The 25,615-nt window shown below is 43.5% G+C and overlaps 1 protein-coding gene across 3 annotated transcripts in view; it reads left to right on the top strand.

The window, feature by feature from the left end:
- Positions 1-25,615, top strand: part of LOC311106509 (gephyrin) — a gene marked incomplete at both ends in the record, with an annotated part of 163,595 nt that overhangs the window by 66,225 nt on the left and 71,755 nt on the right. For 2 of the 3 annotated variants that reach the window (XM_084148861.1, XM_084148859.1), the window contains 4 exons: positions 10,846-10,903; positions 15,152-15,244; positions 17,811-17,905; positions 18,684-18,750. In XM_084148861.1, coding sequence (XP_084004987.1) covers positions 10,846-10,903; positions 15,152-15,244; positions 17,811-17,905; positions 18,684-18,750 — 313 coding nt within the window. Of the gene's footprint in view, positions 1-10,845; positions 10,904-15,151; positions 15,278-17,810; positions 17,906-18,683; positions 18,751-25,615 lie in introns of all 3 variants that reach the window. The other variant, XM_084148860.1, reaches the window with a different exon arrangement.

Here is a 25,615-nt window from a genome sequence, read left to right as displayed (position 1 = left end):
TAAGTGTTTGTGTGTGTGTATTTTCTCCTACGTGTGTGCTGCGTGCACACCTGTGTGTGTATGGACGTTCTGGCGCGTGTGTGTGTGTTGAAGGTTGACTGAAAATCCTCCTGGGGCTGCAGCCAACAGCGTCGCTCGCCGCCCTCGAGTGACTTGGGTTGTAACATCCTCTTTTCAATTTTACAAATTGTTACGGCTAAAAATAGCGGCAGTATAAATCAGATGGGTGACAGTGCGCTCATTTCACCCACAGAGCAGCAGTCACTGGAAGGAGACAGAGAGACTGGATCACCGGTTGTGCTCTACATTAGCATGCTAGGCTAAGCTAGCTAATGCTAGACTGTGAAAGTTGCTGTGCTAGCCTGTGCTAGCCTGTTTTAGCCAGTGTTAGCATTTTTGCTGTGCTAGCCTTAATTAGCCCCTGCTAGCCATGCCATACATGTGTTATAGTGCAAATGATCTGCTGTGCATGGACTTGTCAAAAGGTGATGGTATCCCAGGTTGAGGCAAATAACGTGTTGGAGGGGGATTAGATAGTTCAGAGAGAAAGAGAGGGCTTTTGGCCTTGATATCATTTGACCCTTTTTTATACTTCTGAGTCTGAGCCAAGGTGAACTGTACAGAGCTGGCCTGGTTACGCCTCTACCATAGTTGCTGTAGCTGTGCTGGAAAGGACAACATGAAAGACAAATGCCAGCCAGCTCAGTACAGATTAGGTCTGCAGTATGGGGTATGTAGAGGAGGGGAGAATGAGGTAAATTGAGCCGCCCTTGTTTCTAGGAAACCATACACAAAACGTATAATTTGGCCAAATATTTAGGAACAGGTCATAATTTCATTGTCTGAGAAGGAAGAATCCACATGTAAAAAGTGGTCCAAAAAAGTGAGGTCCCAAAACAACTGATTTTCACCAAGTCAAATGAATTTATTGTTAGAGGATTGGGTCTCTATACGCTTCAATATGAGATCATAAACCTAGCATGAAAGTTCATCCTTGTAGCTGTGTGGACTAATATGTGACCGACCGCCTTGATTCGGTCTTATGTAGCAACATTTGAAATTGTGTTTTTTACATTGGATAAAAGCGGAGACACAGAGCTACAAAATGCTATATCATACACTGCATTTAAGGGAACAATGGGAAAGTAATTCTGCTTTGAAAGTTGATAAACTTGTAATCTCACTTTTGAGAAAATGGCCTTTGAATGTTTTGGTACCTACTGAAGAGCTCTTCTTTGTCTACACCCATTCAGCATCGTTCACACCCTCTTAAGCTTTAGCCCCACCCATCTCGTTTCGCTCTCGGAGAGTTCAGAGCACACACTTGATGCTCTGGCCAATGAATAGGATTGATCCGAGCGTTCTGACCTCACAACGGCAGTCAAGTACACAAGCTAACTGGCTAACATTGGCTAGCTTGCTAGCTACTTCCAGATACAAAAGCTCTGCTAGGGCGAGTAAAATGGTAATTTAATGAGAACACCCCACTGACCATTTTACTCGCCCTAGCAGAGCTGATTAGGCTGTTTTCATGTTATCCAGAGTGTTGGTGACTGTAACTGTGCTGCTGGCAACAATTTAAATACGCTTTTTTGCTGACGTTTACTGACACCGGCTATATTCCACTGGTGTTGTGCGTTAGTAAATTCATCAGTTATTCTGCGCTCTGGCATACTCAGACTGAATTTACGAACACACACAAAATGGTTACTTGCATAGTGGAGTATTTTGTTAAGACATATAGCTAACTAGGTAAACAATGAACCATAATCCCAACTCATTACGTTACTACCCTGCATGAATCTGCAGGTAGCTAACCAACCAGGTTCAATGTTAGCTAGCTAACAGTAGGTTCTAACTAGCCAAGCAATTGGCTCTGAGGTACGAATAATAAGATCATGCACGGGTGTTGTGTATTCGTAAATTCATCAGTTATTCTGCGCTCTGGCATACTCAGACTGAATTTACGAACGCACCCGAAATGGTTACTTGCATAGTGGAGTATTTTGTTAAAACATGTAGCTAGCTAGGTAACCAATTAACCATAATCCCAACTCATTATGTTACTACCCTGCATGAATCTGCAGGTAGCTAACCAACCAGGTTCAATGTTAGCTAGCTAACATTAGGCTCTAACTAGCCAAGCAAATGATTCTGTGATACGAATAATAAGATCATACACGTAACGTTAGCTAGCTAGCCAGCCAGCTAATGTTAGCTAGCGAGTTAAACAATGAACCATAATCCCAACTCATGACTTTACTACCCTGCATGAATCTGCAGGTAGCTAACCAACCAGGTTCAATGTTAGCAAGCAAATGGCTCTGAGATACGAATAATAAGATCATACACATAACGTTAGCTAGCAAGCCAGTACACTTTAACTTGAAATTAAACCACTTTCTGTCAAAATTAGAAACGTGTAATATCTGACAATGTAGCTAGCTAGACTATCTTACCTGAATACATCATGCATGATGGACGCGTCTCCCTGTCACGGATGCCATGGTTGCCCTTAGTTTTAAGATGTAATCTTGAGACAGTTGTTTTCTCCATCTCTTTAGCTATCATACTCTAATTCCACTGATTTCAAAACTCGATCCTCCAGAAAGTGGAGAGCAACACTTATGCAGCTCCACTACACAATACATTAAAAGAAAGCTGCGTTAGACAGCATTACCTACACATACTGACCAGCTCAAATAGACAGAAGCGTGCTATTTGGCAGACCAATCCGAACTCCTCTCTCGGCATGTCCAGCCCACTCATTATCTCAGCCAATCATGGCTAGAGGGAAGGTTTATGTATTTTTCTGTGGCTTAACTAACTAGGCTCGTAATTTAACAATTGTATACATATTTACAGATGTCATACAAGTTTGTTATTAAGGCACATGAAAGTTCACATGTTCCAGAAGGCATTTCTGCCAGAAAACGCGTTTTGATCAAAACGAGTCACATATAGTCAAAATGTTTGCCTTGGGGTAAGTTGAGCCAATGGTTTAGCCAATGGCAAGTTGAGCAAATGTAAGTGTTTTCTTCCCAGGCGTAATGTAAGGTGTTTGTTAGGTGTTACAACGCTGTTTAAAAGTGTTAAAATGATCAAAAAGCGATTTGTAATTGTGTTTAATTGTTTGGGAAACAAAGATATACATGGTTTTAAAAGGGTAGTGGTAATATTTCATTCAGAACAGAAATTTGTACCCTGTCCTGCAGCTCGACTTACCCCATACCTGGGGAAGTTGTGCCAAGAGACCACTTTTTTTGGACAAAACTGTAATGTTTAGATTAATTCTAATTATGTCCAGGGATACACAACATCCTGAAATATATGTAGATATCTTTGTTAGAAAGAATACTATATTTCCCTTGACGGAGTGATGCTGAATGTAAAAAATTGATCAACTTACCCCACTCTCCCCTATGTGTCCTAAATATGGTTGGGTTGGGTTGTTCTTGAGTGTACCTCTGTCTGAGTTAGTCTAGGTGGGGGAGTGTGTGTATTTTAGCTAGTGTTCAGTGTGAGTGTTACAGTGAGTGTAGCACTGGGGGTGTAGCCCCTTACAGAGCACTCAGAGCACTCAGCACTGGCTGGTGGTGGGGGTTGTGTGTTTGGGAAGCAAGGAGAGTCCCCTCAAACACACACACACCCCTCTCACTGCTGACATGTTGAAAGGAATTCTCGGCCCTTGAGAGCTTCCCTACATCACTACTATCACTGTTCTGTAGTAGTTATGGTAGTGATAATGGTGTGTGTGTGTGTGTGCGTGTGTGTTTGTGAAGGAGAGCCCTGTACAAAGGCCATGCATTATTAATGACACCACAACAGCAGATGGGCCTCATCATAGAGCTGGCCCACAACTTTACAGACCTGCACAGCTGGGTCGCAGATGTGTGTGTGTGTGGGGGGGCAGGGGTAAGGGGGTATTGATTTGGGGGTTGTGTCTTTATCTGTCTTCTGGATCTCAGGTACCTACAGTACATAATCTAGGCCTATTTCTTCCTCTTTCTGTCTTCTGTCTTTCTGTCATTCTGTCGTTGTTTATCCCCCTCTCCGTCTCATTCATGTCATTCTGTCGTTGTTTCTCCCCTCTCTGTCTCGTTCATGTCATTCTGTCGTTGTTTCTCCCCTCTCTGTCTCGTTCATGTCATTCTGTCGTTGTTTCTGCCCCTCTCTGTCTCGTTCATGTCATTCTGTCGTTGTTTCTGCCCCTCTCTGTCTCGTTCATGTCATTCTGTCGTTGTTTCTCTCCCCTCTCTGTCTCGTTCATGTCATTCTGTCGTTGTTTCTCCCCTCTCTGTCTCGCTCATGTCATTCTGTCGTTGTTTCTCCCCTCTCCGTCTCGTTCATGTCATTGTTTCTCTATGCATCTCTCTGGCAGTTTCTTCTCCTATTCTCTCTCCCCCTTCCTTTTAATTTTGTATTACCCTATCCTACCCGTTAACCATTCGGAATGAATGCCTAAACTTAATGTGTTAACCCTATCCAAATTATTTAACCCTAAACTTCGAAAAAATTAATGTTTACCCTATTTTTGGTAATAGTGAAGGAGTAGCTAGCTAGCTACTACAGAGTCCAAGGACTGCAGTGGCTTAGCTCAAACTCAATCTTACTGAATTCTACTACGGAATAGCCAGAGACAGCGACACATTGATGAGACTGCGCTTCTTGCCTGCCTCCGGACTTTCTCTCCCTGCTTGACCACCTCCCTCAGATGACCAGTCAAGCCATGAACTTTCTAATGACGGTCCATCTCATGATGTTGTGATGTTTCTAAATTACTTGTCTTTTTTTTGTGTGCTTTGAAGCGCTTTGAGATGCTTTGAAAAGCGGCAAACAGTGCCTTGCAAAAGTATTCAACCCCCTTGGCGTTTTTCCTATTTTGTTGCATTACAACCTGCAAACTAAATGGATTTTTATTTGGATTTCATGTAATGGACATACACAAAATAGTCCAAATTGGTGAAGTGAAATGAAAAAAATAACTTGTTTCAAAAAATTATACAAAATAAATAACAGAAAAATGGGACATGCATATGTATTCACCCCCTTTGCTATGAAACCCCTAAATAAGATATGGTGCAACCAATTTCCTTCAGAAGTCACATAATTAGTTAAATAAAGTCCACCTGTGTGCAATCTAAGTGTCACATGATCTCAGTATATATACACCTGTTCTGAAAGGCCCCAGAGTCTGCAACACCACTAAGCAAGGGGCACCACCAAGCAAGCGGCACCATGAAGACCAAGGAGCTCTCCAAACAGGTCAGGGACAAAGTTGTGGAGAAGTACAGATCAGGGTTCGGTTATAAAAAAATATCTGAAACTTTGAATATCCCACAGAGCACCATTAAATCCATTATTAAAAAATTGAAAGAATATGGCACCACAACAAACCTGCCAAGAGAGGGCCGCCCACCAAAACTCACAGACCAGGCAAGGAGGGCATTAATCAGAAAGGCAACAAAGAGACCAAATATAACCCTGAAGAAGCTGCAAAGCTCCATAGCGGAGATTGGAGTATCTGTCCATAGGACCACTTTAAGCCGTACACGCCACAGAGCTGGGCTTTATGGAAGAGTGGCCAGAAAAAAGCCATTGTTTAAAGAAAGAAAGAACTAAACACGTTTGCCAAAATGCATGTGGGAGACTCCCCAAACATATGGAAGAATGTACTCTGGTCAGATAAGACTAAAATGTAGCTTTTTGGCCATCAAGGAAAACGCTATGTCTGGCGCAAACCCAACACATTTACATAATTTAGCAGACGCTCTAATCCAGAGCTACTTACAGTTATTTTATATACTGGCCCCCCGTGGGAATCAAACCCACAACCCTGGCGTTGCAAACGCCATACTCTACCAACTGAGCTACATCCCTGCCGGCCATTCCCTCCCCTACCCTGGGCCAATTGTGCGCCGCCCCATGGGTCTCCCGGTCACGGCCGGCTACGACAGACCCTGGATTTGAACCAGGATCTCTAGGGGCACAGTTAGCACTGCGATGCAGTGCCTTAGACCACTGCACCACTCGGGAGTTCCCAAGTTCAACACCTCTCATCACCCCAAGAACACCATCCCCACAGTGAAGCATGGTGGTGGCAGCATCATGCTGTGGCTATGTTTTTAATCGGCAGTGACTGGTCAGAATTGAAGTAATGATGGATGGCGCTAAATACAGGGAAATTCTTGAGGGAAACCTGTTTCAGTCTTCCAGAGATTTGAGATTGGGACGGAGGTTCACCGTAAAGCAGGACAATGACCCTAAGCATACTGCTAAAGCAACACTCGACTGGTTTAAGGGGAAACATTTCAATGTCTTGGAATGGCCTAGTCAAAGCCCAGACCTCAATCCAATTGAGAATCTGTGGTATGACTTAAAGATTGCTGTACACCAGCAGAACCCAATCCAACTTGAAGGAGCTGGAGCAGTTTTGCCTTGAAGAATTGGCAAAAATCCCAGTGGCTAGATGTGCCAAGCTTATAGAGACATACCCCAAGAGACTTGCAGCTGTAATTGCTGCAAAAGGTGGCTCTAAAAAGTATTGACTTTGGGGGGGTGAATATTTATTCCTGCTCAAGTTTCAGTTTTTTGGTATTATTTCTTGTTTGTTTGACAAAAAAAAATATTTTGCATCTTCAAAATGGTAGGCATGTTGTGTAAATCAAATGATACAACCCCACCCCCCAAAAAAATCAATTTTAATTCCAGGTTGTAAGGCAACAAAATAGGAAAAATGCCAAGGGGGGTGAAAACTTTCGCAAGCCACTGTAAAAGTTCAATAAATTATTACTATTATTATCCCATGACTCTGGATCCGAAGGTCACGTGTTCAATCTCAGTGGTAGACACTCATCTTTTTATATCTACAGTTGAAGTCGGAAGTTTACATACACCTTAGCCAAATACATTTAAACTCAGTTTTTCACAATTCCTGACATTTAATCCAAGTAAAAATTCCCTGTTTTAGGTCAGTTAGGATCACCACTTAATTTTAAGAATGTGAAATGTCAGAATAATAGTAGAGAGAATTATTTATTTCAGCTTTTATTTATTTCATCACATTCCCAGTGGGTCAGAAGTTTACAAACACTCAATTAGTATTTGGTAGCATTGCTTTTAAATTGTTTAACTTGGGTCAAACGTTTCGGGTAGCCTTCCACAAGCTTCCCACAATAAGTTGGGTAAATTCTGGCCCATTCCTCCTGACAGAGCTGGTGTAACTGAGTCAGGTTTGTAGGCCTCCTTGCTCTCACACGCTTTTTCAGTTCTGCCCACAAATTTTCTATAGGATTGAGGTCTGGGCTTTGTGATGGCCACTCCAATACCTTGCCATTTTGCCGCAACTTTGGAAGTATGCTTGGGGTCATTGTCCATTTGGAAGACCCATTTGCGACCAAGCTTTAACTTCCTGACTGATGTCTTGAGATGTTGCTTCAATATATCCACATAATTTTCCATCCTCATGATGCCATCTATTTTGGGAAGTGCACCAGTCACTCCTGCAGCAAAGCACCCCAACAGCATGATGCTGCCACCCCCGTGCCTCACGGTTGGGATGGTGTTCTTCGGCTTGCAAGTAACCCCCTTTTTCCTCCAAACATAACGATGGTCATTATGGCCAAAATGTTCTATTTTTGTTTCATCAGACCAGAGGACATTTCTTCAAAAGTACGTTCTTTGGCTTTTTTATGGCGGTTTTGGAGCAGTGGCTTCTTCCTTGCTGAGCGGCCTTTCAGGTAATGTCGATATAGGACTCGTTTTACTGTAGATATAGATACTTTTGTACCTGTTTCTTCCAGCATCTTCACAAGGTCCTTTGCTGTTGTTCTGGGATTGATTTGCACTTTTCGTACCGAAGTATGTTCATTTCTAGGAGACAGAATGCGTCTCCTTCCTGAGCGGTATGACGGCTGCATGGTCCCATGGTGTTTATACTTGCGTACTATTGTTTGTACAGATGAATGTGGTACCTTCAGGTGTTTGGAAATTGCTCCCAAGGATGAACCAGACTTGTGGAGGTCTACAATTTTTTTTCTGAGGTCTTTGCTGATTTCTTTTGATTTTCCCATGATGTCAAGCAAAGAGGCACTGAGTTTGAAGGTAGGCCTTGAAATACATCCACAGGTACACCTCCAATTTACTCAAATGATGTCAATTAGCCTATCAGAAGCTTCTAAAGCCATGACATCACTTTCTGGAATTTTCCAAGCTGTTTAAAGGCACAGTCAACTTAGTGTATGTAAACTTCTGACCCACTGGAATTGTGATACGGTGAAAAGTGAAATAATCTGTCTGTAAACAGTTGTTGGAAAAATTATGCAAAGTAGATGACCTAACCGACTTGCCAAAACTATAGTTTGTTAACAATACATTTGTGGAGTCGTTGAAAAACGAGTTTTAATGACTCCAACCTAAGTGTATGTAAACTTCCGACTTCAACTGTATATTTTTTACCCTATCCCAAACCTTAACCCTTAACTTAACCATTCGGAATGAATGCCTGAACTTTATGTTTTAACCCTGTCCAAAACCTTAAACCTTAACTTCGAAATGTTAAGTTTAGATCAACTTCAAAATTTGACGTTTGGAGAAACGTTGATAACCGTCAGAATCTGAAGTCAAATTGGTAAAACCGTGAGATCTTGTTGCGCATCTATAAGGAAGTCCGCTATGCATCAATACACACACTCTGCTCTGGAAAACACATGTCCCCAAAGACTGGTACACACACACACACATACTGTATACCAGTACGCAACAACACAAGCACCCACACACACACGCACATGAACACGAACACACACACATACACTTGTATGCAACAACACACACACACACACTTCAGAGACAAAGCAGAGACACGGTATTCCAAAACAATGCAACGAAGCAAACACACACTCACGATAAGCCATGCATGCGGCAGCCAGAGGCTTCAGATAGAAGGGGTTGCCAAGGAAACGGGTGGTGGGAAGGAACCCTTGTTATTTGTGTTCAGCATATTTTCATTTGGACTGAAACAGAGGGAGAGGGAAAAAACCTATGGAGAAGTGATTTGTCCTGACAGGTCCTTTACTTTCCCGGGGTGAAACACACTGTCTAAAAAGCACCAGTACACACACACACACACACACACACACACACACACACACACACACACACACACACACACACACACACACACACACACACACACACGTACACACACACACGTACACGTACACACCTCATCGCTGAGAGTAAATCCTTCACACTCCCGTGTGTGTGTGTGTGTGTGTGTGTGTGTGTGTGTGTGTGTGTGTGTGTGTGTGTGTGTGTGTGTGTGTGTGTGTGTGTGTGTGGAGCTGTTTTACTTTCAGCCTGACGCTTTCTCCTTTTGCTGCAATACCGGAGCTGGCCACCGGAGAGCGCCATGGACACTGCTAAATAGCAGACTCTCCTTGTCTGTGACATTCTCCCTAGTGGGCCATCCTGAGGAAAGCCTGTCAGGAGATTTTAATTTACCGGACGTTTGAGAAATGTAATGGACATCCATATGTATTCAGATCCAACCTGGTGCAGCCAGCGCCATCAATAAACGAGAGATATTGGCCAAATCAGCCACATTTACATGTCCTTAAAAACAGCCTATAACCCTTCACCTCTCCATAGAGAGTCCATAGGGGAGATGCAGTGATGGGACAAGACTGTAACTACCAATTGGATATCACGAAATTGGGGAGAAAAAGTGGTAAAAGTACAAAAATATATATTTTTAAAAAATACTGCCTATAGCAATTTACTCAAACGCTATTCCTTTTGTTTCAATGTGAAAACTTTATAGCCTATTTTTGGGGGGTTGGGGTGGGGTTAAGGCTACTTTCCTAAAACAATAATTGTCCACCTCAAGGTTCAGCTGTCAGAGATTTGAGCACTTAATGTATCAGGGCATTGCATGCAAAGGCCTATAGGCTATGTGTCCACTGTATGATATATTTTAATAACTATATATACAGTGTATATAGTCTATATAAAGGAAGAGAAGCTTAGGCTTAACCCCAGAGAGACAGAGATATGCCGGTGTCATGCTACGACACCGACATTGATTTCTTTATGTCAGATGGCTACTACTGCTATACAGATATATTGTAGACGTACAGAAGGAGGGTAATTCGTAGAATATTTTGTATAAAGATAAGCATTATATTGTTAGATTATAGGAGTAACTCTGGTAGGCCTGAAACAGTCTTCCTCACCTGAAGTTCAACTGTTGGAGTCGGTTGGAGCGCCTGGGTGCACTGCCTTCATATCATAGACCTGCAGTAGGTAAAGCTTAATTATAGCTACACCATACCAAACCTTCACAAACATTTCTAAACTTTTTTAAGGTAATATCAAAAGTAAGTAAAGCCATTGTTTTATAGGGAAAATATGAGCAGAAGAGCAAATGTTAACCAGGGAAATATACACTACCCTCCCCTATTTTGGACCACCCCTCCCCCCGTACATTTTGATCTGTCCCTTTTATTGTGGATGATCATACTTTCTCTCTCCATCTATCTATCTCTCTCCCCTCTCCCCCTCTCTCCCCTCTCCCCCTCTCTCTCTCTCTCTCTCTCTCTCTCTCTCTCTCTCTCTCTCTCTCTCTCTCTCTCTCTCTCTCTCTCCCTCCCTCCTAGGCCTGCTTGGGAAAAATAGCTCTTGGGTTGTGTATCTGGAGGCTTGAGCCTAGTGACTGTTTTGAAGACTGAGTACTATACTGAAGTACAGTTAGAAACACACTTTAGGTTTCTAGTTTCAGATCTGAATTGGGAGGGACTGTGTCCTGATGTTCTGTGTTTCTCTCTCTCTATCTCTCTCTCTTAGGCTTGGGGGCTCTATTTCAGCCTATAAGATCGTGCCAGATGAAATCGACGAGATCAAGGTAAGATGATCCTCGAATTTCTACCTGTTTGTCTGTCAACTGACCTGGGTTCAAATAGTATTTAAAATAAAATACTTTGTGCCGGACAACCTCAATGAAGCAAGGCTTAAGTATTTTAAATATTTCAAGTACTTTTTGACCCCATGACCCTCTTAGTTAGAATCATCACCCCCATGACCCTCTTAGTTAGAATCATCACCCCTATGATCCTCTTAGTTAGAATCATCACCCCCATGACCCTCTTAATTAGAATCATCACCCCCATGACCTCTTAGTTAGAATCATCACCCCTATGACCCTCTTAATTAGAATCATCACCCCCATGACCTCTTAGTTAGAATCATCACCCCCATGACCCTCTTCGTTAGAATCATCACCCCCATGACCCTCTTAGTTCGAATCATCACCCCATGACCCTCTTAGTTAGAATCATCACCCCTATGACCCTCTTAGTTAGAATCATCACTCCTATGACCCTCTTAATTAGAATCATCACCCCCATGACCTCTTAGTTAGAATCATCACCCCTATGACTCTCTTAGTTAGAATCATCACCCCATGACCCTCTTAGTTAGAATCATCACCCCTATGACCCTCTTAATTAGAATCATCACCCCCATGACCCTCTTAGTTAGAATCATCACCCCCATGACCCTCTTAGTTAGAATCATCACCCCCATGACCCTCTTAGTTAGAATCATCACCCCATGACCCTCTTAGTTAGAATCATCACCCCTATGACCCTCTTAGTTAGAATCATCACTCCTATGACCCTCTTAGTTAGAATCATCACCCCCATGACCTCTTAGTTAGAATCATCACCCCTATGACCCTCTTAGTTAGAATCATGTTGAATTGTTAGATATTGCTGCACTGCTGGAGCTAGGAACACAAGCAATAACATCTGCTAAATATGTGTGTGCGACCAATACAATTTGATTTGATTAGTCTAGTGTCTAAGAGTAGGAGTGCTGATCTAAGATCATGTTGCTCCGTGTCCATATAATCTTAATCATTATAATCTAAAAGGAAAAACTGATCCTAGATCAGTACTCCTACTCTGAGACAAATTATTATTCTTAGTAAGAATATCACTCCTATGACCCTCTTAGTTAGAATCATCACCCCCATGACCCTCTTAGTTAGAATCATCACCCCTATGACCCTCTTAATTAGAATCATCACCCCCATGACCTCTTAGTTAGAATCATCACTCCTATGACCCTCTTAGTTAGAATCATCACCCCCATGACCCTCTTAGTTAGAATCATCACCCCCATGACCTCTTAGTTAGAATCATCACCCCTATGACCCTCTTAGTTAGAATCATCACCCCTATGACCCTCTTAGTTAGAATCATCACCCCCATGACCCTCTTAGTTAGAATCATCACCCCCATGACCCTCTTAGTTAGAATCATCACCCCCATGACCCTCTTAGTTAGAATCATCACCCCCATGACCCTCTTAGTTAGAATCATCACCCCTATGATCTCTTAATTAGAATCATCACCCCCATGACCTCTTAGTTAGAATCATCACCCCCATGACCCTCTTAATTAGAATCATCACCCCCATGACCCTCTTAGTTAGAATCATCACCCCTATGATCTCTTAATTAGAATCATCACCCCCATGACCTCTTAGTTAGAAGCATCACCCCCATGACCTCTTAGTTAGAATCATCACCCCCATGACCTCTTAGTTAGAATCATTACCCCTATGACCCTCTTAGTTAGAATCATCACCCCCATGACCTCTTAGTTAGAATCATCACCCCTATGACCCTCTTAGTTAGAATCATCACCCCCATGACCTCTTAGTTAGAATCATCACCCCTATGACCCTCTTAGTTAGAATCATCACCCCTATGATCCTCTTAGTTAGAATCATCACCCCCATGACCCTCTTAATTAGAATCATCACCCCCATGACCTCTTAGTTAGAATCATCACCCCTATGACCCTCTTAATTAGAATCATCACCCCCATGACCTCTTAGTTAGAATCATCACCCCCATGACCTCTTAGTTAGAATCATCACTCCTATGACCCTCTTAGTTAGAATCATCACCCCATGACCCTCTTAGTTAGAATCATCACCCCATGACCCTCTTAATTAGAATCATCACCCCCATGACCCTCTTAGTTAGAATCATCACCCCCATGACCCTCTTAGTTAGAATCATCACCCCATGACCCTCTTAGTTAGAATCATCAACCCTATGACCCTCTTAGTTAGAATCATCACTCCTATGACCCTCTTAATTAGTATCATCACCCCCATGACCCTCTTAGTTAGAATCATGTCGAATTGTTAGATATTACTGCACTGCTGGAGCTAGGAACACAAGCAATAACATCTGCTAAATATGTGTGTGCGACCAATACAATTTGATTTGATTAGTCTAGTGTCTAAGAGTAGGAGTGCTGATCTAAGATCATGTTGATCCGTGTCCATATAATCTTAATCATTATAATCTAAAAGGAAAAACTGATCCTAGATCAGTACTCCTACTCTGAGACAAATTATTATTCTTAGTAAGAATATCACTCCTATGACCCTCTTAGTTAGAATCATCACTCCTATGACCCTCTTAGTTAGAATCATCACTCCTATGACCCTCTTAGTTAGAATCATCACCCCTATGACCCTCTTAATTAGAATCATCACTCCTATGACCCTCTTAGTTAGAATCATCACTCCTATGACCCTCTTAATTAGAATCATCACCCCCATGACCCTCTTAGTTAGAATCATCACCCCCATGACCCTCTTAGTTAGAATCATCACCCCTATGATCTCTTAATTAGAATCATCACCCCCATGACCTCTTAGTTAGAATCATCACCCCCATGACCTCTTAGTTAGAATCATCACCCCCATGACCTCTTAGTTAGAATCATCACCCCCATGACCCTCTTAGTTAGAATCATCACCCCCATGACCCTCTTAGTTAGAATCATCACCCCTATGACCCTCTTAATTAGAATCATCACCCCTATGACCCTCTTAGTTAGAATCATCACCCCTATGACTCTCTTAGTTAGAATCATCACCCCTATGACCCTCTTAGTTAGAATCATCACCCCTATGACCCTCTTAGTTAGAATCATCACCCCCATGACCTCTTAGTTAGAATCATCACCCCTATGACCCTCTTAGTTAGAATCATCACCCCTATGACCCTCTTAGTTAGAATCATCACCCCCATGACCTCTTAGTTAGAATCATCACCCCTATGACCCTCTTAGTTAGAATCATCACCCCCATGACCTCTTAGTTAGAATCATCACCCCCATGACCTCTTAGTTAGAATCATCACCCCTATGACCCTCTTAATTAGAATCATCACCCCCATGACCCTCTTAGTTAGAATCATCACCCCTATGACCCTCTTAGTTAGAATCATCACCCCCATGACCCTCTTAGTTAGAATCATCACTCCTATGACCCTCTTAGTTAGAATCATCACTCCTATGACCCTCTTAGTTAGAATCATCACCCCTATGACCCTCTTAGTTAGAATCATCACCCCCATGACCTCTTAGTTAGAATCATCACCCCTATGACCCTCTTAGTTAGAATCATCACCCCTATGACCCTCTTAATTAGAATCATCACCCCCATGACCCTCTTAGTTAGAATCATCACCCCCATGACCCTCTTAATTAGATTCATCACCCCTATGACTCTCTTAGTTAGAATCATCACCCCCATGACCCTCTTAGTTAGAATCATCACCCCTATGACCCTCTTAGTTAGAATCATCACCCCTATGACCCTCTTAGTTAGAATCATCACCCCTATGACCCTCTTAGTTAGAATCATCACCCCCATGACCCTCTTAATTAGATTCATCACCCCTATGACTCTCTTAGTTAGAATCATCACCCCTATGACCCTCTTAGTTAGAATCATCACCCCTATGACCCTCTTAATTAGATTCATCACCCCTATGACTCTCTTAGTTAGAATCATCACCCCTATGACCCTCTTAGTTAGAATCATCACCCCTATGACTCTCTTAGTTAGAATCATCACCCCTATGACCTCTTAGTTAGAATCATCACCCCTATGACCCTCTTAGTTAGAATCATCACCCCTATGACCTCTTAGCAGTGACCTTCTTTATATCACATCATCTCCATCCATGCCAATGAGACTTATGTCACATTATGAGGTATACTTAGGAGCCTATCAGATCCCGTGTCTCAGTCTGTCTGTCTGTCTGTCTCTATCTCATCAGGAGACACTGATGGACTGGTGTGATGAGAAAGAACTCAATCTCATCTTGACAACCGGGGGGACAGGCTTCGCTCCTCGCGATGTCACACCTGAGGTAAGGGTGTGTGTGTGTGCACCTCAGAGGAGGCTGGTGGGAAGAGCTATAGGAGGATGGGCTCATTGTAAAGGCTGGAATGGAGTAAATGGAACGGAGTCAAACACATCAAACATTTGGAAACCACATATTTGACTCCATTCCATTAATGCCATTCCAGCCATTACAATGAGCCTGTCCTCCCTCCTATAATTCCTTCCACCAGCCTCCTCTGGTGCACCTGTCTGTCTGTCAAGGCGGCTGTATTTATTGCTATTGCCCTATACATTTTAGCCTGTTGTGTTAACCAGACACAGGTTTTGTTTAATCTGTCTACTGTCTCTTATCTGCACCAGCTCCCCTTGTCTCGAATGAAACTGTAACTTGCAGATCCGGGGGGGGGGGGATGAAGGTGCCCCCATAGATGATTAACATACATACACACACATACACACATCCGGCAGATAGAGCATGTGGCTCTGAGAAGTACCACTGGAGTCCCTTTATACATTACCACTGGAGTCCCTTTATACATTACCACTGGAGTCCCTTTATACATTACCGCTGGAGTCCCTTTATACATTACCACTGGAGCCCTTTATATAATACCACTGGAGCCCTTTATACATTACCACTGGAGCCCTTTATACATTACCACTGGAGCCCTTTATACATTAGCACTGGAGTCCCTTTATACATTACCACTGGAGCCCTTTATACATTACCGCTGGAGTCCCTTTATACATTACCGCTGGAGTCCCTTTATACATTACCGCTGGAGTCCTTTCATACATTACCACTGGAGTCCCTTTATATAATACCACTGGAGTCCCTTTATACATTACCACAGGGACACTTGTGGGTGGGTTGGAGAAACATACAGTACTTAGTAATATGGTATAAGATAGCAGTGTGTGTGGGGGGGATTCCTGTCTAATGATGAAGGATGTATTTATACACATCTTCTCTGATGATGATCCCACTCACTGTCCGTGTCAGGGGATCATTCTCTCTCTCCCTCTCTCTCCCTCTCTCTCTTTCTCTCTCTATCTCCTCCTCCATTGAGATATGCTTCCCTCACACTTCTATTCCCCTCCTTTCTCACCCTCCCTCTCTCTCTTTCCTTCACCACCCCATTTCTCCCCTCCCTCTTTCTTTCCCTCGCTTCCTTTCTCCCAATATATCTCTTCCCCTTCTTTGCTCACCCTCTCTCCCCCGTACACCATCCTCTACCCCCCCCCTCTCATCCACCCTCCCTGTTCTCCTTCTCTCGCTCTCATCTTATTCCTCCCTCTCCCTCTCTCCTGAGTCCTCATCAGTGGCTGGTACTCTTTGAAGTTCTCTTCTCCTCTCTTTCTCTCTTCTCTTCTCTTCTCTTCTCTTTCTCTTCTCTTCTCTTCTCTTCTCTTCTCTTCTCTTCTCTTCTCTTCTCTTCTCTTCTCTTCTCTTCTCTTCTCTCTCTTCTCTTCTCTTCTCTCTCACCAATGGGCTGTTTGAAGTGTCACTCAACCCTAAGGCACAGAACACACAGTGGGAGGGAGGGAGGGAGGGAGGGAGACTACAGGAACGCAGTCAGTCGAGTGGGGTATCTGTGGCATCAAACATACATACAGGCACACACACAACCATGGAAACTGATACACACTTACATGCAAACAAACAATTCCTCTCACAAACACACACACACACTCATTGAGGTATTTGAGTGGCATTCAATACACTCTTAGAATAAAGGGTTCTAAAAGAGTTGTTTGGTTGTCCCCATAGGAGAACCCTTTTTGGTTCCAGGTAGAACCATGTTTGGTTCCAAGTAGGACCCTTTTGAGTTCCATGTAGAACTCTCTGTTCTTCAGGCCTCTACAGAAGTAGGATCTTAATTTGAGCCAGTTTGCTACACCAGGAAAATAGTCCTTCAGCAACAGGATAAGTGAATTATTTTGTAGATTATAATTAATGGACATTTTTGTAAGGGTTGATACATTTTTAGTTAGGGCAAATTAAGTCTGAAATGTCAAACTGGAAATTACAAACTTTAGAAGTAATTACAAACTTTAGAAGTAAAATACACTACAAGATTGCGTTTTCCGCTGTGAAGGAAAATACTCAGCAACAAAATAGTGATCAAATTAAGATCCTACATCTGTAGTGTGACACCATGCCATGATACTGTACTTCTCATCTCTCTGTCTTCCAGTGTGGAAAGCAATGTGATTGTATTGTGGATGATCATACATTCTCTCTCCTCTACCTATCTCTCCTCTCCCCTCTCTCCCTCTCCCCCTCTCTCTCTCTCTCTCTCTCTCTCTCTCTCTCTCTCTCTCTCTCTCTCTCTCTCTCTCTCTCTCTCTCTCTCTCTCTCTCTCTCTCTCTCTCTCTCTCTCTCCTCTCTCTCTCTCTCTCTCTCTCTTCTCTCTCTCCTCTCTCCCTCCTCTCTCTCTCTCTCTCTCTCTCTCTCTCTCTCTCTCTCTCTCTCTCTCTCTCTCTCTCTCGCTCTCGCGGTCTCTGTTAATCTTTCTCTCTGTCTCTCTGTCTGTCTCTATGTCTCTCTTGCTCTCTGTTTCTCTCTGTCTCTCTCTGTCTCCGTCAGGCCACTAAAGAGGTGATAGAGCGGGAGGCTCCAGGGATGTCTCTGGCCATGCTGATGGGTTCTCTCAATGTCACACCACTAGGCATGCTCTCCAGGTGAGAGACACACACACACTTACATGCATACAGTACACACACACACCACTCCCCCAGTGTCAGGTCTGGAGCGTGAAGTCACGAGCTCTGCTGGTCGGCTAGTGCGTAGCAACCTAGCGGTGCCAAAAAAATGCCCTAGAAAGCCTATGTAAATTACGATCGCCAGAACGGCTCTAAAATTACTTTATTATGATTAGTTCGCTACAAATCGAGATATTTAATTAAATAGTGATCCATTCTGACTACTACATTTGTCGTCACACAGGACCACGTGCTGACACAGACCAATCACGGGCCCGCAGGCTACGAGGGGGCTCCCGCCTTCCTGCCATAGTCTTTAAGGTTGACTTTCTCAGATAGGATGAAAATGACTACATCGACCATGAGCCTTTGCTAGTTACGGCCACTTTCACCATGATTGTTAGCGATTTTTTTTTGGTGCCATTCAGCCCCATTTAGCAATATGATGCGCTTCAAATTCAAATACTTCTGGCTTCATGCGCCATTCAGGAGTTTTCCATTGGAATACGTGGATGACGTCGGCGCTATCACTATCTCCTGGTTTTATGTCTATGACACACACATACACACACACACACACATGCATAATGAACACGCACACACACACACACACTAACATGCATACTGTACTAACACACTCATACAGATACACACACACACACATGAATGTATACTGCGTACACACTCTCATTAATGCACACACACCTGTCATACTGTGAAACTCTAATACACACTCTTTTCTCTTGTGTGTGTGCAGACCTGTGTGTGGCATCCGCGGCAAGACGCTTATCATCAATTTACCAGGGAGCAAGAAGGGTTCACAGGTAACGTTACCACCTGTTAAACAGGACCACTTTAAAGGGTCAGACACAATGAGAAATCTGACTGGTACTTAGCACCTCTGCAGTTAACTTTTGTATTGTTCACATAGAACAGTTTTACCTCCGATTTGCACTCCAGGCCACAAGGTGGCAGTAGCTTGTTTGACTTGTGCCTGCTGTAGCTAATGTAAGCTAACTAGAGAGCTGCACTAATGTTTGTAGTACTAACCAGATGGCCACAACTAGATAATGGCCGCAACATTATAATTAAATCACAATGGATTTGTTTTTTGAATGAAGCTGTCAAGAGTTGGTGGAGTAGCTAGCTATGTTGTGCTAAATGGTGTCATAACCAAGCTAACTGGCACTGGCAGTATGTGTTAATTGAGAGTGAATTAAATGATTTCTTCATCATCTTGCTAGGTAGCTAGCTTGGTAAAGCATTTAGTGTTGTGTGCATTGTGCTTCACTTACCACCCCGTTCGTTTCATGTGACGTGTGTGACTGCCTTTCTCACTTAGCAAGCTAACGTTAGCTAGCTAGCTAACTAATGAGCAGGTGAACATTATCAAATTGAATCTAACAAAAAAATCCTTCAAGCACAAAACTACAAAAATATATAGTATTATGCAGTTGTATTGTTTTAGTTAGAACAATCCTGATGAAAAGGTGGTGGATTAGACTGTATCATTACACCTGTACTCGTATCAGTGTTTCAGGGCCCATATTCACAAAGCAGCTCGGAGTAGGAGTAGGATCAGGTGTCCCCATTTTATTTCATATTTTTTTAAGGGTAGATCAGCACTCCTACTCTAACGCTTTCTCACATTTACTTAGATCAGTGTCAATGTGACTGAGTAGTTATAGTAATAAGGGTATTTTAACTCTTGGGAAAATGTGCACTGAGATTGTACCTGAATACAGCACACACACAATGCACACCATGAGCAGGTCACTTTGCACACCAGGTCACAATGCACACCATGAGCAGGTCACTTTGTGTGCTTGATGGGAGTGCGTGGCGGCGTGTACATGTACCGCTAGACTGCTCTACCATCTGTCTCTGAGGACAGAGCCAGGGCTGGGGACAGAGCCAGGGCTGGGGACAGAGCCAGAGCTGAGGACAGAGCCAGGGCTGAGGACAGAGCCAGGGCTGAGGACAGAGCCAGGGCTGAGGACAGAGCCAGGGCTGAGGACAGAGCCAGGGTCTCCAGTCGTCCTGTTTCCAGACATCCTTTCTCCAGACGTCCTTTCTCCAGACGTCCTGTCTCCTGTCGTCCTGTCTCCTGTCGTCCTGTCTCCTGTCGTCCTGTCTCCAGTCGTACTGTCTCTAGCCATCCTGTCTCTAGTCATCCTGTTGTTCTCTAGCTTCATTTCTTTCACTTCTCTTTATTTTTTATTTCTCTTTCTATCTCTCCCTCTTTCTCTTTCTCTTTCTCTCATTCTCCCACTCTCTCTCTCTTCTCTCTCTCTCTCTCTCTCTCTCTCTCTCTCTCTCTCTCTCTCTCTCTCTCTCTCTCTCTCTCTCTCTCTCTCTCTCTCTCTCACTCTCTCTCGCTCTCTCACTGAGTTCAATTCAATTCAAGGGGCTTTATTGGCATGGGAAACATATGTTTACATTGCCAAAGCAAGTGAAATAGATAATAAACAATAGTGAAATAAAAAATGTACAGTAAACATTACACTCACAAAAGTTCCAAAAGAATAAAGAATAAAGACATGTCAAATGTCATATTATGTCTATATACAGTGTTGTAACGATGTGCAAATAGTTAAAGTACAAAAGGGGAAATATATAAACATAAAAATGGGTTGTATTTACAATGGTGTTTGTTCTTCACTGGTTGCCCTTTTCTTGTGGCAACAGGTCACAAATCGTGCTGTTGTGATGGCACACTGTGGTATTTCACCCAATAGATATGGGAGTTGATCAAAATTGGATTTTTTTTTGAATTCTTTGTGGGTCTGTGTAATCAGAGGAAAATATGTGTCTCTAATATGGTCATACATTAGGCAGGAAGTTAGAAAGTGCAGCTCAGTTTCCACCTCATTTTGTGGCAGTGTGCACATAGCCTGTCTTCTCTTGAAAGCCAGGTCTGCCTACGGCGGCCTTTCTCAATAGCAAGGCTATGCTCACTGAGTCTGTACATAGTCAAATCTTTCCTTAAGTTTGGGTCAGTCACAATGGTCAGGTATTCTGCCATTGTGTACTCTCTGTTTAGGGCCAAATAGCATTCTAGTTTGTGCAGTGTTTTTGTTAATTCTTTCCAAAGTGTCAAATAATTATATTTTTGTATTCTCATGATTTGGTTGGGTCTAATTGTGTTGCTGTCCTGGGGCTCTGAGGGGTCTGTTTGGGTTTGAGAACAGAGCCCCAGGACCAGCTTGCTTAGGGGACTGTTCTCCAGGTTCATCTCTCTGTAGGTGATGGCATTGTTATGGAAGGTTTCGGAATCGCTTCCTTTTAGGTGGTTGTAGAATTTAACGGCTCTTTTTTGGATTTTGATAATTAGCGGTTATTGGCCTAATTTTGCTCTGCATTTATTATTTGGTGTTTTACGTTGTACTCTGGGGATATTTTTGCAGAATTCTGCATGCAGTCTCAATTTGGTGTTTGTCCAATTTTGTGAATTCTTGGTTGGTGAGCGGACCCCAGACCTCACAACCATAAAGGGCAATATATTCTATAACTGATTCAAGTACTTTTAGCCAGATACTAATTGGTATGTTGAATTTTATGTTCCTTTTGACGGCATAGAAGGCCCGTCTTGCCTTGTCTCTCAAATCATTCACAGCTTTGTGGAAGTTAACTGTGGCGCTGATGTTTATGCCAAGGTATAGTTTTGTGTGTGCTCTAGGGCAATGGTGTCTAGATGGAATTTGTATTTGTGGTCCTGGCAATTGGACCTTTTTTGGAACACCATTATTTTTTATCTTACTGAGATTTACTGTCAGGGCCCAGGTCTGACAGAATCCGTGCAGAAGATCTAGGTGCTGCTGTAGGCCCTCCTTGGTTGGGGACAGAAGCACCAGATGATCAGCAAATAGTAGACATTTGACTTCAGATTATAGTAGGGTGAGGCCGGGTGCTGTAGACTGTTCTAGTGCCCTCGTCAATTTGTTGATATAAATGTTGAAGAGGGTGGGGCTTAAGCTGCTTACCTGTCTCACTCCATGGCCCTGTGGAACGATTTTTATTTTTTTTGCCTATTTTAACCACACACTTGTTGTTCGTGTATATGGATTTTTATAATGTTGTATGTTTTTCCCCCAACACCACTTTCCATCAATTTGTATAGCAGACCCTTATGCCAAATTGAGTGAAAAGCTTTTTTGAACTCATCAAAGCATGAGAAGACTTTGCCTTTGTTTTGTTTTGTTTTTTTGTCAGGGTGAATACATGGTCTGTCATATGGTAATTTGGTAAAAAGCCAATTTGACATTTGCTCAGTACATTGTTTTCACTGAGGAAATGTACGAGTCTGCTGTTAATGATGATGCAGAGTATTTTCCCAAGGTTGCTGTTGACGCATATCCCACGGTAGTTATTGTGGTCAAATTTGTCTCCACTTTTGTGGATTGGGGTGATCAGTTCTTGGTTCCAAATATTGGGGAAGATGCCAGAGCTAAGGATGATGTTAAAGAGTTTAAGTTTTGCCAATTGGAATTTGTGGTGTGTATATTTTATCATTTCATTTAGAATACCATCAATACCACAGGCCTTTTTGGGTTGGAGGGTTGTATTTTGTCCTATAGTCCATTCAATGTAATTGGAGAATCCAGTGGGTTCTGGTAGTCTTTATTAGTTGATTCTAAAATGTGTGTTTGATCATGTATATGTTTTTGCTGTTTGTTCTTTGTTATAGTGCCAAAAATAATTTAGAGATTGTTTATCCATACTGTCACGCTCGTCTAAGGAGGAGGACCAATGCGCAGCGTTGAAGGTGAACATATTTCTATTTATTAGGGTATGATCACACGATCAAAATAACAGACGAAAACGTGATGTCTCTGGTTACATAAACAAACCAAATAAGAACAAGAAACCACAAACACAAAGTGAAAGACAGACAGTTAAATATGGCTCCCAATCAGAGACAACCAGCTGACACTCGTTGCCTCTGATTGGGAGTCACTCAGGCCAACATAGAAATACAAACATAGAATTACACACCCTGGCTCAACATAACAGTGTCCCCAGAGCCAGGGCGTGACAGTACCCCCCCCTAAAGGCGCGGACTCCGACCGCACCAACTAAATACCACAGGGGAGGGACCGGGTGGGCACTCCGCCTTGGCGGCGGATCCGGCTCCGGGCCTGATCCCCACTCCCTCTCCAACCCCCCAAAGTACCCCTGGTCCGGTCTGGCCCCGCTGGCCGGAGCTGGAATGCACATTGATGGAGCGGATTGCTCTAGCTCCGGCGTAACGCATCTGACCGGTGCCGGACCAGGCACCAGTGGAACAGGCACGGGCCGGTCCGGACCGACGACGCACACCACTGGCTTGGTGTGGGGAACAGGCACGGGCCGTGCTGGACTGACGACGCACACCACTGGCTTGGTGTGGGGAGCAGGAGCGGGCCGGACAGGGCTGACGAAACGCACCACTGACTTGGTGCGGGGAGCAGGCCGGGCCGAGCTGGCGACACGCACCGTAGACTTGGTGCGGGGAGCAGGAACGGGCCGAGCCGGGCTGACGAAACGCACCACAGACTTGGTGCGGGGAGCAGGAATGGGCCGGACTGGGCTGGCGACGCGCACCACCGACTTGGTGCGGAGAGCAGGAACGGGCCGGACAGGGCTGACGAAACGCACCACAGACTTGGTGCGGGGAGCAGGAATGGGCTGAGCCGGGCTGACGACGCGCACCACTGACTTGGTGCGGGGAGCAGGAACAGACCGGACCGTACTGGGGACACACACCACTGGCCCTACACCGGGATCTGGAACGGGCCGGACCGGACTGGCAACACACGCCAGTACCTCTCGCCGTGCCTCTACATCCTCCATCCCCTCTTCGACCAGTGGCCCCCGTAACCTGGCGGCCTCCTCTGGCAACCCGCTGGGCCGCTCTATCGCGGCCTCCTGCTTGTCCGACGTCGTGAGCCCCCCCCCTAAAAATTTTCTGGGAGTCTCTCTTCCCCGTGGGCCAGGCCTCGATAATTCTCGCCCAACTCTCGCTCTTCTGCTTCCAATCTCCGCCATTCAGCTCCTCATTCGGCTTGACCCAGTCGAAGCTCTTCCTCCACTGTTGCCAAGTCCACCCACTCTGCTCCTCACTAGGCTGCTTGGTCCAGTTCTGGTGGTTTCTTCTGTCCTCTCGTCTAAGGAGGAGGACCAATGCGCAGCGTTGAAGGTGAACATATTTCTATTTATTAGGGTATGATCACACGATCAAAATAACAGACGAAAACGTGATGTCTCTGGTTACATAAACAAACCAAATAAGAACAAGAAACCACAAACACAAAGTGAAAGACAGACAGTTAAATATGGCTCCCAATCAGAGACAACCAGCTGACACTCGTTGCCTCTGATTGGGAGTCACTCAGGCCAACATAGAAATACAAACATAGAATTACACACCCTGGCTCAAGAGTGTCCCCAGAGCCAGGGCGTGACACATACATCTCCGTTTTGGATAGATAACTCTTCATGTTGTTGTTTGTTTAGTGTTTTTCAACTTTCCCAGAAGTGGTTAGATTCTATGGATTCTTCATTTACATTGAGATGATTTCTGACATGCTGTTCCTTCTTTTTCTGTAGTGTATTTCTGTATTGTTTTAGTGATTCACCATAGTGAATGCAAAGGCTCAGGTTTTCTGGGACTCTATGTTTTTGGTTGTATAGGTTTCTCAATTTCTTTCTTAGGTTTTTGCATTCTTCATCAAACAATTTGTCATTGTTGTTAATTTTCTTAAGTTGTCTGTTTGACATTTTTAGATTTGGAAGGGAAGCAGAGAGGTCAAATATACTGTTTAGATTTTCTACGCCAAGTTTACACCTTCACTATTACAGTGAAACATTTTGTCCAGGAAGTTGTTTAAAAGGGATTGAATTTGTTGTTGCCGAATAGTTTTTTGGTAGATTTCCACACTACTTTCCTTCCATCTATAGTATTTCTTAATATTATTCAGTTCCTTTGGCTTTGAGGCCTCATGATTGAGTATTGCTCTGTTCAAGTAGACTGTGATTTTGTTGTGATCTGATAGGGGTGTGAGTGGGCTGACTGTGAACGCTCTGAGAGACTCTGGATTGAGGTCTATGATAAAGTAGTCTACAGTACTACTGCCAAGAGATGAGCTATAGGTGTACCTACCGTAGGAGTCCCCTTGAATTCTACCATTGACTATGTACATGCCCAGCGTGCGACAGAGCTGCAGGAGTTGTGACCCGTTTTTGTTGGTTATGTTGTCATAGTTGTAGCTTTCTGTCTCTATCTCTGTCTGTGTCTATCTCTGTTCTCTCTTACTTTTTACTGGTTTGTCTCTCTACTCCTCTTTTTCCAAAGCCAATTCCCTCCTGCCATTTATTCTTCATGTACAGTGGGGAGAACAAGTATTTGATACACTGCCGATTTTGCAGGTTTTCCTACTTACAAAGCATGTAGAGGTCTGTAATTTTTATCATAGGTACACTTCAACTGTGAGAGACGGAATCTAAAACACAAATCCAGAAAATCACATTGTATAATTTTAAGTAATTAATTTGCATTTTATTGCATGACATAAGTATTTGATCACCTACCAACCAGTAAGAATTCCGGCTCTCACAGACCTGTTAGTTTTTCTTTAAGAAGCCCTCCTGTTCTCCACTCATTACCTGTATTAACTGCACCTGTTTGAACTCGTTACCTGTATAAAAGAC

The sequence above is a fragment of the Coregonus lavaretus genome (genome assembly GCF_964263955.1).
Source record: "Coregonus lavaretus genome assembly, chromosome: 31".
NCBI lineage: Eukaryota > Metazoa > Chordata > Actinopteri > Salmoniformes > Salmonidae > Coregonus > Coregonus lavaretus.
The sequence above is the reverse complement of the archived record's forward strand: the minus strand, read 5'-3'. Positions and strand labels throughout refer to the sequence as shown.